We start from the raw sequence: 14,648 nt of genomic DNA on the forward strand, positions 1-14,648 counted from the left end.
GGGGCCGACCCGGTGGCGTCCCGGGTTCGTGGGCTCTGAGCACAGCGCCAGGCCCGCTGGGGCTGGCCCCTGACCTGAAGGCTTGCAGAGCAACTTTAACGCAGAACTGGCCAGGGGACGCCGAGCTGCCAGAGGAAAAAGGGCGATCGTTGTCAGAGTGCTGGAAACCTGTGTTTCTCGTGCGCCTCGAGATCTTGCGTAAGCACTATTTATGGAGAACTTAATTACTATTTTTGTTAGTTTCTTTAATAATGAAAGCAACACACTTTAGTGGCATATTCCAGATGATACTACAATAAGCCGCGCTCAGCGATAATGGTGTGTTCAAATCAATTTACAGGATTAATTCGAAGATACCGGAGCTAAGGTGACCGTAAAGTATATTCTTATTTTACCCCTAAAGCCTTTTTGCTTTTCTGAGCTCAGTTGAGTTGAACAGCCAGGATTCCGTGGATCCAAACCTACCAACACATTTAAAGACAAAAATAGAAAAAGTGATTCAAGACAGTTAATGTCTTCTTTTGTAGTAGGACGGTCTCCACAGTGAAACTTCATGGTTTTGATTTTCAAAAAAAATATGTGACGGCTGCATTTTGATTATGGTTTTGGTCATGTGTAGGGCCTTTGTTTTCAATTCCTACTACAATAGGGAGAGATTTGGGAGATTGTAAATGAATATGAATTTGTTTTGTTTGGAAAGAGGGAATTAAGATAAAGAAAAATGGTCTTTTGAGCAATGTGCACTGTTTATTTTAATCTTAAACAATTTAGTTCCTATGATAACTTGTTTTGGAATTGTTTTGGGAGGTGTTTTCTTTTTCTTTTCTTTTTCTTTCTTTTTTTTTTTACTGGAAGATATTGTTTAAATCAAAAGTTTTAGTGCTAATAATTCCAGAGTAAATGACCATAATCTGACACTTTGGGGAGGGGGGGTCCAGAAAAACAAATAGTTGGTTGATCTTTTTCCCTTATCCTTTCAGGGAACACATAAGAGCACATTGGAGGAGAGATGGATAGAGTGAGAGAGGGAGAGAATGAGAGAGAGAGAGAGAGAGAGAGAGAGAGAGAGAGAGAGAGAGAGAGAGAAATAACCAAATATTAAGCATGATGATTTGGATCTAAAAATGGATGGTCAAAGATCTTGGGAACTAAGGGACCTTCTTGCCAAATAAGGACACTTGGCAGGCTGCACTGTGTATTTTAAGTTAGCACAAGAGTGAGTATTATTGGCAATATATTGGCTGAGTGCCTATCTGGATCGAGTAGTGAATCTGACTCTGATAGGGCTACGCAATTATAAACAGAGTTATGAGGGGCGTGGAGTGAATAATCTAGTCATCAGAGAAAACACTGGCCAGATCACAGTGATGTTTCGTGAAAAGAGGTTAGATGTAGAGTGAAGCTATTAGTGTGGAGTGAAAGAGAAAAATGGACAGTTGATTTTAGAAATTGATAGATTCAGAGAAAAGAGAGGAGAAAATCAATAATTTGAAAAAGGTATTTGTGGTGATATAGTACTTCTTAGAATGAGACAGCCTTATGCCTATATCCAGAGATGTTGGCAATAAAAATCAATTTGGCCCTAAACGGTTTGGCTCAGTGGATAGAGCATCAGCCTGCGGACTGAAGGGCCCCGGGTTCGATTCTAGTCAAGGGCACATGCCTGGGTTGCCGGCTTGATCCCCAGTGGGGTGTGTGTAGGAGGCAGCCAATCAATGATCCACTTTCATCATTGATGTTTCTCTCTCTCTCTCTCTCTCTCTCTCTCTCCCTCTCTCTCCCCTTCCTCTCTCTTCCTCTCTGAAATCAATAAAAATATATTTTAAAAAATCAATCTGGATCATTTGTTTTCCATTTGATTTTACCCAGGACAGATTGATAGGGAGGGTGTCGGGTACTACTGCAGGGAAGATTTAGGCTACATCTTTTGTGGCTATTAACCTTGCCCTGCTGCACACAAATACGCAGAGTTCCAGCTGTGAACAGAGACGTGCACCTGTTAAGGAAGGAGAGCTCTAAATACTAGAGCTTAGATTGGGTTGACTGATACAGGGTGCTTTTGTGTCAGACCCTCCCACAGACAGCTCAAGCATCGATTATGCCCTAATAGCAGTTAAATAATCCCAGCACAGTAGACAATTCTGTGAGGACAAAGCAGCCACACATTTGACACCCTAACCCCAGCATCACGATTGCTAATAGGAAGTGAAAGCCTCAGATTGAACTGTACGTGGATGGTAAGCAATCCAGTAATTACTGTAATAAGAAAAGGATTTGTTTAAAGTGTGTGTGGTGGTGGTGGTGGCGGGGGGAGGGCAAATTAGAAGGGGGAAGAAGAATATAGTGGAAAAAGACATATGGTATGGTGGGGGAAATGGTATTACTTTGGAGTCAGACTTGAGTTTGAATCCCAGTTGTGTCAGCTTTAAGTTAGGTATTTGGCTGGGGCAACTTTCATACCCTTGACAATCAGTTTCCCCACATGTAAGCTGGGGACAGTGATGCCTTGCTTTATGCGACAGCGCATGGAAATGCTTGGGCCAGTGCCTGAAACTTCAGCTGCCATAACTGAATAATAGAGAAGGGTGCTTTTTCACATTCTCAAGTTATACACACGGAAAGCTGCCTGTCTCACCCATCCCCAACCAAGCTTGCCCTTGGTAGCCTGCCCTGTTCCCAGATCATGGTTACATGTGTCTGTAGGGATAGAAGGTTTTCATAGCTACTCTCCTGCTTTTAGTATAAGGATTTCTAAAGCAGCTTTGTGCACCTCTGTGTTTATATACAGTTTTGTAATGCTTTCAGGGGAGAATCGTAAAATTCATGCATTTAAATATCTATATGAGAAGCTTGAAGAATTTGGGGGGTTGCATGAAGAGGGGAAGGTTATGGCCTAGAGACCAAAAACAAAATCATTTTATAGCTGATTTTGAGCACAGTTTATCTCCAGGGACCAACATCCTTCTTCCTGGACTTATCTCTGGACTTCCATCTAGGAAAACCAAAGAGAGGAGGCAAGAATTGCTGTCTAAAGATCATGGAGTAATATTTGCTCATTAAAGTGTCCTACTGTGGGGAATAATGCGTTCCTTCAGGATTTGTAATTGTAGGCATAAATACCCCCAATGGAAGCAAGCACTTTCTTTAAAATCTTGTATTTAATCATGAAAATGCACGTGACTTTTGCATTCTCCTCTGTATTGTTTGACTTTATTGTACAAGACAACACAAACAGATACTAAGCATGTTTGTTCCCCCAGATCTTAAGGTAAAATCAATGCTGTCGATGTGTGTTTATTCATACACCGTCTGCTCAGTGCTGGGCACCCACCTATGGGAATACCCACATTTGAGGAGTGTGGGCCCGGTTCTGATCATTGGTGCTGCTCCATCAAGCTTCACAGCTCAGCCCAATGCATGGGGTAATGCAAATCCATTTTGCTAAGAAAAGGATAGGGTGGATCATTGTCCAAAGAGTTCATTTTTCTGTGGCTTTCAAGGAGAAAGAGCTCTTTGCCTTGAGGGTGGAGGGGAGCGGGGAGAGGACAGTTGTAGGATAGAAATCTGGCAGGAGGCTCTCACCTTCCCAGCCAGTTTGGGAGGAGACATTTAGGAGGATAACCCAGTCATCTCCATTGTTTCCATCACTGGCATTACTCACTGTGGTTCATGACTATCCCTGAGAAGAGAAGGGAGACCACTCATACTTTATAGTAGGTTAATTAGCCATTGCTTTACTCCAAGTAGGCCTTAAAAAACCATTCATTCTGCTAACCGTTTGGCTCAGTGGATAGAGAGCCGGCCTGCGGACTGAAGGGTCCCAGGTTCGATTCCGGTCAAGGGCATGTACTTTGGTTGCGGGCACATCCCCAGTAGGGGGTGTGCAGGAGGCAGCTGATCGATGTTTCTCTCATCGGTGTTTCTAACTCCCTATCCCTCTCGCTTCTTCTCTGTAAAATCAATAAAATATATATATATTTTTTAAAAAACACCATTCATCCTGCTCTCGCAGCTGATGTGGGAGTCTCCTACTGTACATGCCCACCTCCCACTGAACACTGTCAGTGATGGGGAACTCACTACTTAACAGGGGGCATATTTTCTTGGTAGGCAGCTCTAATAACCAGCAATTCTTTCTGTAACTTTTGTCAACAGATAACTCTTCCTCTGGATCAGTGATGCATAATTTGGGGTCTTTCTTTGGTCTTCTCTAGTTTTAACACCCCCACTTTCTTTCATTTTATATCAAGGTCACTGGGTTTTAACCCTCATATTGACCCTTCTCAGGGAACATTCATTCTAGGCAATTAGTCCAAAAATTATAACTCTGTTAGCAGTAGCCAGGATGGTCAGATGCTTTCTGTTTGACAGAAAACCAGGTTCAAGGGTAGAAACAAAAGCTGAGTAGCAGCAGGATCTAGGGAAGTGTGGGCCTGCTGACTGAGGAGCAACTGCTTTCACCCCCACCCCACCCCCAAACACCCAGAAATTCCTCTTCTAGCCAACCCGTAGAAAAGTGCCCTGTTAGTGCTCCTGTATTCCATTCAGATTCCGAATTCCTGTTCCTCCTTCCTCCAGTCATTGAACACAGGAAGCCCTGCCGTGCCCATGTCATGCCTTGTGCCCATTTCTCGTGTCCTCGTTGGGCCTCTGAGCACAGACACTTTCCCACACAGCATTTCTGTGGCACAATTGCACCTACCCCTCACCTTCCTGTCCCTCCTATATTCTGCCTCTGGTCAACATTTAAGGAAGTGTGTCATGGAAGCCTGTTTTTCATTCATTGAAACAGTAAAGTGTAAATCAGGCTGTTTCTTTTAGCTAACTCATTTTTATTTTAACCTTTGCTCTAACTAGAGAGTTATGTTACATATATAGTAAAACATAGAAGAAAGAAAAGAAACAATAGCTGTTGTATTTTTAAGATTCTGAACGTGGAATTCCCTGAGATATCTGTGACTGAAGATCCTATTCACTGTCTGGCCTGCGTGGCTCAGTGGTTGAGCGTCAACCTATGAACCAGGAGGTCAGGGTTCGATTCCCAGTCAGGGCACATGCCCGGGTTGCAGGCTCAATCCTCAGTGTGGGATGTGCAGGAGGCAGCCTATCAATGATTCTCTCTCATCATTGATGTTTCTAGCTCTATCTTCCTCTCTGATATCAATAAAAATATATTTTAAAAAGGAGATCCTATTCACGGAACCTGACCTATTCTATATAAGATATACTGCTTTTCTCCTGTGGCAGCCAGGGAGGAAGGAAAGAGTATCTGTGGTAGACATAGTACTAGTCACATACCTATTCTCCTCTTGCTAGTATAGATCTTAACTTTTTTTAGTGACTAAAAAAACAGAAACATAGAACAGCAGTCCTGTTCAGGAATAGAATACTTACATCTTCAACTGTGGTGTTATGAACCCCAGACCAGAGCTTTCCCCATGTTTTGGAAGCTAAGACTCATAGGAAAAAAGAACAAACACTGCAGAACCATTATCCAAGTGGTGTTGCTTTAATACACATGATGATAAAGCACAGTTTTATTAGCTTATTCATTAATCTATGTTTAGGAGGCTGAAATAATACTAAGTATTAGGGCAGCAAACATGGCAACAGAATTTGTCGAGGGCTGTTTTCCAAAGTCTTTTTTGTCATATTCAGGACATAATAAAATTAGTTTTTTCTATATTGCTTTAAAAATAAACTTGTCACTTTTGTGAAGAAGGGAAAAAGGAAAGTGTAAATTAGGGATAGAAGAATACGAAGGATCTGAATTCAGAAATAGGCCCTAAACCTAAAAGATAGAAAACTTCAGAAAAAGTCCAAAGACCTATTTTCTAGTAAAGTTTATCCTTTTATAAAGTAGATTTAATTTTTTGACATTATGCTTTGTAGGTACTTAATGAAGCTGGTTGCCGTTTCCTGGGTCCCTTTGATATGCAGTAGATAAGATCTGAAAGAAAACAGTGGCCACTACTGAAAGCAGGTGCATTCTAGGTCCCTACCAAAGCCAGTGCTATAATTGAATGAATAGGCGCTAGAATCTCTAGTATCTTTAAAAAAAAAGTATTGACTTTTAATAACCTAAATATTCTCCTTATGAAAAAAAATTTTAATGAAAATTATAATTACTTACTAATAAGATAGATGTGGCAAAAACGGCCAAACGTTAAAAGTGGCAAACAGAGGAAAGAGAAAAATACACAAAGAACCACAGATAAAAAGGATTTAGGGATCATTAGTACATTCATCTACTAATAATTGCTCAGCAAAACTAATGGAATTATAATATAAAGCAGTTCTGAACATGAGAGAGGAAAACTGTTGAGGAAAGCATACCTGACTACAAAGGCTAAGGAAGTAGATGGCCAAGAGTGATATCAAGAGTTATTAAAATATTAGGCAGTCATCATTTCCATTTATTGAGCATGTGTGGGACACTATGCAAGGTCCTTTCACAGCATCTCCCTCTTCCCAGCAACTGTACAGAGTGGGCGGTGCTATTGCCAGTGAGAAAACTGAGGTCCGAGGACAAGGCACCGTGCCTTGTCCAAGGTCTGCCAGCTGGTGAGGGCAGGCTTGCTCTTCCATCTGGAAGATTTATCGAAGAAATCGAATCATACTGTGCAGACTGGATAACTTTTGGGCTATCAGTTTTGAGGCATTCGATAACAGAATGGAAAAGATTTATAATTTTTTTTACTTATTGGTTCTGGAAATGCTATGATCTGAGAAAAAGTGGTTGTTAAAGGTTACTGAGAGGTGCAGAGTTCAAACTCACATCTACCGAATTCTAAACCTTGTTGCTGCCATGTTAGCACTTAGGCGGGGTCTTTCTGTTTTGTTTTTGTTGTTTTGAATTTAGGGCAAAAGTCCATTTTTTTGGATTAAAGGCTAAAAACTAAAAGGTAAAATAATCCTCTCTTTAAGGGTTTCTACCTTAATATGGTTTCACGTTTGATAATAGCCAATGGTGCTGTGGATGTGTGCTTTCAGTAATTAATAGTTAAATTTTTTAAAATTTTAATTTAAGAAAATTTTTAAAAATTAAAAAAAAATATTGTCTTACTACAGTACTCAAATGATTAGGTTAACCACCAAGTTAGTGATTTTCACTGTTTTCAGAGTTGTGACACCCTATTAGGCGTTAATTTTGGTGATATCCCTGCTCTAACTCACCCTTCAGTGGTGTGTGGTAGATACTTATTAATATTTAAAGCAGTTTTGAGCATTTATGAAACAAAAGTTAGAATGCTACAAAATTAGGACTGGGAATTGTTGCATGGAGAAAAGTTGCCTTTTGTGTGTAAAAGCAATTATTTTAACATGGTGGAATGAAAACATCATAGGACTGGGTATACTGTGTAAATACATTTACATAGATGACACTTATTAAATTCTGATGTATTCCCTGGAGAATACATCGGAAAAATAAGAACACAATTTGATTAGGTAGCAGTCTTCCCCAAGATGCTGTATGATTCATCAGCAGCTCAGATTTTTCATTCTTCTGGTCATAAGTTGATCCTCTTAGAATAATGATTTTTAAAATTAAAGGAGAGAAAGTTCAAAGGGAAAAACAAATATATATGGTCTGACACTCATATAGATGGCAGTGGGAATCTCAATTGGGCTTCACAGGTAAGTCCATGATGCTTTGCCCAGCTCATGGGAGTGAAAACCTGTATCTGTCCCCTCCAGAATTGTTAGTCTCTTTGTTAATCAAATGGGACTTAATTTTGTGTGGTCTCAATAAAACATTCACATAATTACATAGTTCCTTAATACATAGCTGGTTTCCAAATGGCGGGATGTATCACAAAGTGCGTAATAGTGACTCTGGGAAGAACATGACTAGTTGCCTCATCTCAGGGGGTAAAGATTGTGGAGATCTGTGCTGCTCAAAGGCCCGCCTTCCTCTGACACCCTTAGGCCAGTTTCCAATGTGCCTGATCTACCAGAGTGCATCCAGCTTCCCTGGGCCTGCTTGCTCTGCACGGGAGGGTGTAGAATTAATCATACTGCTCTCACCTTTGATTCAGATCTCTGTTTATTTTTAAAAGGATTTCCCTTCCTCTCTCCCTCTTTTCCTCCTTCTCCTTTGGACTCAGAGACATCCAATTCTGGAGGTCCCAAACATAGGCTCTTCCGTCTCCCAAGAGGCTAGGCAGCTCTTTCCAAATCAGGATTTGCTTCAGAATCCTCCGGGGTGGATGGGGGAAGAACTTGTGAGGTTTTAGATGGTACTTAATCCGGTTGGAATCTTTTCCGTTGCAAAAGGCATAATTGAAGAATAGCCAGAAACTGCTTGTTTATGTATTTGTTCATGCAACAAATATTTTTGAATGGAGAAGTTACAGTGTGCCTGGCTGTGTACTTGGTGCTGAAGATCCAGCAGTAAATAGAAATGGCTTTTGCTTTTGGGGAACTTACAGCCTGGTGGGAACTAAGTGGGAAAGATGAATGGGTAAAGAAAGGAGTTATGACACAGAAGAAGGAAAATTTAACTCTGTTCGTGAGGCTCAAAGGAGGTGGTTGTGGACAGGAGTTTGTTTTAGAAAAACAGGAGTTTTTCTAAGCAAAGACACAAGCCTGTGCAAAGGTATGGAGATAGGAGAGAGCAGCCTGATTGGCACTGCATGTGGCTCCTCGTGTGTATATGGGGAACGAGAAGACAAGGAGTAAATGTGGCTGTCGGTGGTAAAGGAAGAACACAAGACAATGTTCCAGAGTTAAAAGACATGACGTACAGACAGAGTTCACTCGGTGCCCTATCAATGACTGCAAAAGACTCAGTCCTAAGCGTATGCTATTAATTTCAGGATTCCAGGGATGAATACAGGATCCTAAAAGCTTTCAGAAAGAAAAAGATATGTAAAAAGGATTAGTAACCAGAGCAGCATCAGACTGCTCTACAGCCACATTAGAAACTAGACTATGAAGTAATGCTTCCGAAATTATTTCCTACCTAAAATTACATACCCAGCTGGGCCTCCAATCAAGACATTTTGAGACACACTGATTCTCAAAAAAATTACATAGGGCACTCTATTCAGGTAGCTAACGGGAGATGTGCACTGTCAACCGAGAAAGTAAACCGAGAAAGAGAAGCCAGGAGAAACAAGGACAGGTGTTCACAGAGGAAAATGTGAAGGAAATTCTTAGGATGATGGTAAAGGGAAGGGAAGTTACAGTTCAGGTCAGGCCTCCAGAGCAACCATTCTAGCCAGGTTGAATCAGGGTGAAGGGTAAGGAGGAATGTCTCCAAGGAACAGAATAAAAAAAATTACCTGATGTTTTTACTTTACTGAGAGTAATTTTGCAGTTCTTGGAAGAATTTGATGAGGTTAATAAGTGTTAGGTATATAAGAAGCTAAGCAAAAAACAACAAAGCAACTAATAACTCTAGGAGAATCAAAAAGTTATCCAAGAAAGGAAAAGTTATTTAATTCTACATAGCACTCCTGGGAATAATATTTACTTTGTCAGACTACTGTAAACCCTGAATATTGACTAGAGTCTAGTCTAGTCACTAGACTAAATGTTACCGTGTAGTTGGGAGCTGGGAGGATTAGGCAAGTGTGGCATATTGTGTGCAAAGAGATTAAGGGTAGTATATGAGGACTAAAGCCTTATCTTCCACTGACAGAAATTAATAGATAATATCTAAAATGGAACAACCAAGAAATTGCAATATAAACACTTTTTTTTTTTTTTTTAGAAATACAGAGGTAAATACCAGAAGAAAATGCTAAAGGAGTTGAAATTAGTTCCCTCTGGAGAGAGAATCCAGTGAGGAGAGGGGTGGGCACAGGAGTTCTAATTTTATTGTAAGCTTTGTAGTTCTATTTTCTTTTTTGTATTTTTATAAAAATAAAAATGATCAATAAAAATATAGGACTAGCATCTGTAACACTGAGGGAATCTTGCAGTGGTGTTTTGCATTCTGTTGAACAAACTATTTAGCTTCCGTGTACCTATCTTTACCACATTCCTAAATTTTACCCACACTTTTTTCTTTTATCTGATTAACTAAATATGAATTGAAGTGAAAGTTAGTAAGATAAATTATTGGCTCAAATATGTGTATGGACTGCCCCTGGATGCTCGATATTTTCTGCCTGTATTTTTACATAGATGCTAAGTTACCTTTTCAACGTTAGAGGATAAACAGTCTCCCCTCTTACCTTCTCCCCAAAGTAGAGCAGAGCTTGACTTCACATAAGAAATCACCATTCTTCAGTGACCTGCTCTCCTAAAATGGGATTGCTAGTCAGCTGCACAGTAAGATCTCTGAGGCGCCTGCTTGCATCACTCGGCAAAGCTGCAAGCTGTTTATAAAGAAATGTTGTCAATTTGAATAGATAGAAACTGCCCCCTCCACCTTTTTATTTTGAAAATAATCAACTCCCACAGAAAGATGACCAGAGTAGTAAAACGCCCATGAACTTTCATCTAGATTTGCTAGTCCTTAACATTTTGCCACCTTTGCTTCCCCTCTCTCTATACCCATTTTTTTGAGGGAGGGGGAGTTGAATAATTTTAAATTAAGCTGTAGATAGCATACTTTAATATGTCTACCAGCATATCTCCCAACAAGGACATCCTCAAACTACACTAAAATACTGTTATTTGCCATAGATAATTTAATATTATCTAATATGTAGTACATATTCAGATTTTCCTAAAACCCCAATGATACTTTCTGTAGATTGTTTTTGATCCCAAATCCAGTGATCACGCCGTGCATTTAGTCATCATGTTTCTTTAAGTCCTCCTTATTCTAGAAGTTTCCCTGCTTTAAAAAAAAAATCTTTCATGACATTGACAGTTAGGAGGAGGCCAGGCCAGTTGTTTTGTAGAGTGTCCTGTCCATGTGTTGCCTTTTTGCTCCCTCATTATAAGATTCTGGTTTACAGTGTTGGCGAGCGTATGTACACAAGCTTTCATATCCACCTGCTTTTTATACACGTTCAGAATTACAGTGTTCTGTTTTCTCGTTTGTATGTTTTTGTTTTGTGTTTCCTGCTAATCTGTGGTTTGGCCTGGGGTGCGGAGGGTGAACACTTACCTGGTGCGTCGTAAAAACACCTGAGACTGCAGAAAATGTCACTATAATAATCTCGGGGAGGGGACATCCGTTCCTCTGGAAACAAGCATAATATTTTTGTTCAACATTCTTGGCAGAGGTCGTTGGATGACTTAATATACTGTAATCAGGGCAAGTTTTCTCCTCTTTAATTAAGTTTCTGCTACAGTGTACAGTCCAGGGAGGCACTTGGAAAAACACTTGGCCAGCTTCCCGGTCATCCCTAACCTGACGCTTTGGCTTTTGGACCCTCAACGCTGACTGCGTTCAGCGTGCAGCGTTTTGGCTCTCCTCGCGCCAGGATGCTCAGCGGCTTAGGTTATGTGTATTTTGCGTGAAGTGAGCACAACGTGGAGAGATGGCGTGCCTCACATGCCAGGGGAGCTATGCCAGCTCGCTGCTGAAGGCACGCTTCCCGGCCGCCCCGGCTGCCTGATAGGAGACCTGGTGACACAGTAGCCTTTAGGCAGAGCTCGGGGATGTGCAGGAAGTGCGGCTACAGGTTTTGTCAGGGGGGAAATCTGAGCCATTTCTCTGCGGACAGCTGTGTGGCAGAGTCTGGGCAAGTGGCTGCTGAATTTTGCACGGGCTGCCAGGGTAAGTGTTCTCCTTTTGATTTGTTTATAGTCCTGGTTTTCCTCCTCCTGAGTCATCAAGGTTCTTTCTGGAAGTTTCACGGGACTTATTGTACGTGACCTGAAGTGGGATTCAGAGGATTCATTCTAATAGACTTGTAATCCAACTTTTCTTTCTCTTTCTCTCCGCAGAGTTTGTGGAAGTATAATACTTTGTCATTATGCGATGTCGTCTCTCGGTGCCTCCTTTGTGCAAATTAAATTTGATGACTTGCAGTTTTTTGAAAACTGCGGCGGAGGAAGTTTCGGGAGTGTTTATCGAGCCAAATGGATATCACAGGACAAGGAGGTGGCTGTGAAGAAGCTACTCAAAATAGAGAAAGAGGTAAGGTCCTTTCCTGCTCTCACAAGTGGTCACACTGGCGCTTATGTAAGTTTTTCAAGCTCGAGGCAGAGGTCACAGGCTGCCAGGGACCTAGCAAGGCCTTTGGGCCTGATCCGCGAGGCCGTTTCCCAACCTCCATTCCGGGAGCCCCATAAATAGAAAGTGTTGCCGCGTGTGCTTTAGGGTTGATTTCTACTAGGCTCATCTGAACTGAGAGGATTTCTTTCCATGGCATGAAATAGACCGAATGTTCTCTGAACTCTCCTGGAGAGGAGGTAAGATTTCAGACCTTTTCTTTCCCCTCATCAGCCAAGAGGGGTCAGTAAAGAGTAATGTGTCCAGTTTTCATCCCCCTTCCATTTTCTGTCCGTGAATTTGTGCTCATCAAGAGTTGTCTTTTCAAAAACAAAAAGCACTTCCTACTGAAATATAAGCAATGCCAGCTTTTTGGATTTCACCTCTGCTTGAGGCCAAAAGTGATGGACTTTGTTTAATAAAGAATTAACAGGTGCCCGACAGAGCTGCCCTGCTTATAAAACCAGAAACGGCTTTCAGAGTCTGGGATACGTGCTGGTCCTAGTCAGGCTCAAAGCTCATGGGCCCTTCATCTTTCTCAGGAATGTGGTACCGTGTCCCCCAAATTCAGTGTGGTGCCTTGAAGAGTAGGGCTGATTGATAATTTTTAGTAGCTACCCTCGGGAGCTTGTTTTGGTCATTTCTATTTTCCTATTTATATTTCTACTAGTCCTGTTTTGGCTAGCTATTGTTCTCTTCAGTATCTTTAAAAGTGAACTTTTCCATAAATATCCTTTAATCTCCCTGAATGGGTTTTTTGTGTTTTTTTTTTTTTTTTCATTAATTGCTGTCAGTGCAACCGTAGCCCCCCATGAAGGAAGAAAACGCAAAAGGCAGCACTGGGTGGCCTTCCCCCAGCCCTGCTGTGTGACTGTGATCGCCAGCCGTGTTTCCAGTTGCTGGAGCGGGGTCAGAGGGCTCACCTCTGCCATGGGGTATCTCGAGGCTGTGGAAAGCTTAGATGTGAAAGCTTTTAGAGCCAAGTACATGAAACAGAGGGGTACTATGCGGAACAAGTTTCCTCCTCCTCAGTTCTTGATCAGCACAGTTTTAAATAGTAGCCAGGTAATAAGACCATTCCTTACTCTGGACTGAACCTAGCTTTTTTAATCTAGTGAAGTCTTTATAGGAAGCATTGTCATGCACCCTTTTTATCGTGGGAAATAGAGCTTTGAGAAATGTGTGGAGCCTCCCCAGAGGGACAAGTGAGATCCAGGAGATCAGATCCCCTATTTTTTGTTGTTGTTGTTGTTCTTTTCAACTCTGAAACCTCTAGTTGACCAGGTTAAGGGTAGAAAATAAACCAATTCCATCACATTTTAGTCAAAGAAGTATGGAAGTGTGCTAATATTTTTATACATTAGGTCATGCAACTTCAGTACAACAAACATATTATCTTTATGTGATTGCTGGATGTGAGACTTCATGAGACATGAAACAGATGTTGATAGGAAAACAATAATTGCAACACATTCCCTCCACCCCCCACCCATGCTTAATACCTTTTTCGCTATCTTTGAGAGAGCCAGGAAAATAACACAGGAAAGCACAAGGGGTGTAGCAGGAGCTGGAAAATGCCAGGTGCTGCTCTGGTGTAAGCTTTTAACCTGCGTGGTGTCATTTGGAAATTGAGTTGGTTACAGTAAACTACAGGAGCATCCTATATAATAAAAGGCTAATATGCAAATCGACTGAACTGGGGAACAACCAGTCTCTATGAAGTGCACTGACCACCAGGGGGCAGACGCTTAATGCAGGGGCTGCTTCCTGGTGGTCAGTGCGCTCCCACAGGGGGAGTGCCGCTCAGCCAGAAGCTGGGCTCATGGCTGGCAAGTGCAGCAGCGGTGGCGGGAGCCTCTCCCACCTCCACGGCAGCACTAAGGATGTCTGACTGACGGCTTAGGCCCGCTATGGGGGGGGGGCCCATCAGTTGGACATCCCCCGAGGGCTCCCGCACTGTGAGAGGGCGCAGGCCAGGCTGAGGGACCCCCACCCCCTAAGTGCATGAATTTTGTGCACCAGGCCTCTAGTAACTCATAATTTGTAAGTAGAGAAAACAAATTCTGTTTCAGCTTTGGGGCTTGGTTTAGTCAGTGATTATCAGTGATAAAGAGATATGGTAAATTATTGCAGAGCAATATTGCATCCCACACCTACTGAATCAACAAGAGTGTAAGATGCAGAAAATTTTTGCTTAGGGGATGGCAGTTATTGGAAAGGAAATATGCATTTCTTATGCAAATATTTGTTATACTTTATGAGGTAGGTATTGGCTTCCTGGCTAGGTGTTTTCTAAGTGGTAAGATAAAGGTAATTAGCTCTGGATTTTATTTTACAGATTCAGTTTCATGTCACTTGATCATTTTTGCCAATGAGTTTTAGAAGCAATGGAATATTTAATAATGTGTACGTGGCTCACACATGTAATTCTTTAATTAAATATATGTTATGAACTTAGTAAAAGATGGAGAAAATATAGACCAAACTCTTTAATGTTGCTTATGTGAGAGGATAGAGAAAGACTATT

At 41.5% G+C, this 14,648-nt stretch overlaps 1 protein-coding gene across 4 annotated transcripts in view; it reads left to right on the forward strand.

The window, feature by feature from the left end:
- LOC102263045 (mitogen-activated protein kinase kinase kinase MLT) overlaps positions 1-14,648 on the forward strand; it is a 148,203-nt gene that overhangs the window by 2,199 nt on the left and 131,356 nt on the right. The window contains exons 1-2 of one of the 4 annotated variants that reach the window (XM_005857590.2): positions 7-198; positions 11,854-12,046. In XM_005857590.2, the coding sequence (XP_005857652.1) occupies positions 11,888-12,046 (159 nt within the window). In that variant the 5' untranslated portion in view covers positions 7-198; positions 11,854-11,887. Of the gene's footprint in view, positions 1-6; positions 199-11,330; positions 11,684-11,853; positions 12,047-14,648 lie in introns of those variants that run through there. The other 3 variants (XM_005857589.2, XM_005857592.2, XM_014545992.1) reach the window with 3 other exon arrangements.

The sequence above is a fragment of the Myotis brandtii genome, unplaced genomic scaffold, assembly GCF_000412655.1.
Source record: "Myotis brandtii unplaced genomic scaffold, ASM41265v1 scaffold112, whole genome shotgun sequence".
Taxonomy (NCBI): Eukaryota; Metazoa; Chordata; class Mammalia; order Chiroptera; family Vespertilionidae; genus Myotis; species Myotis brandtii.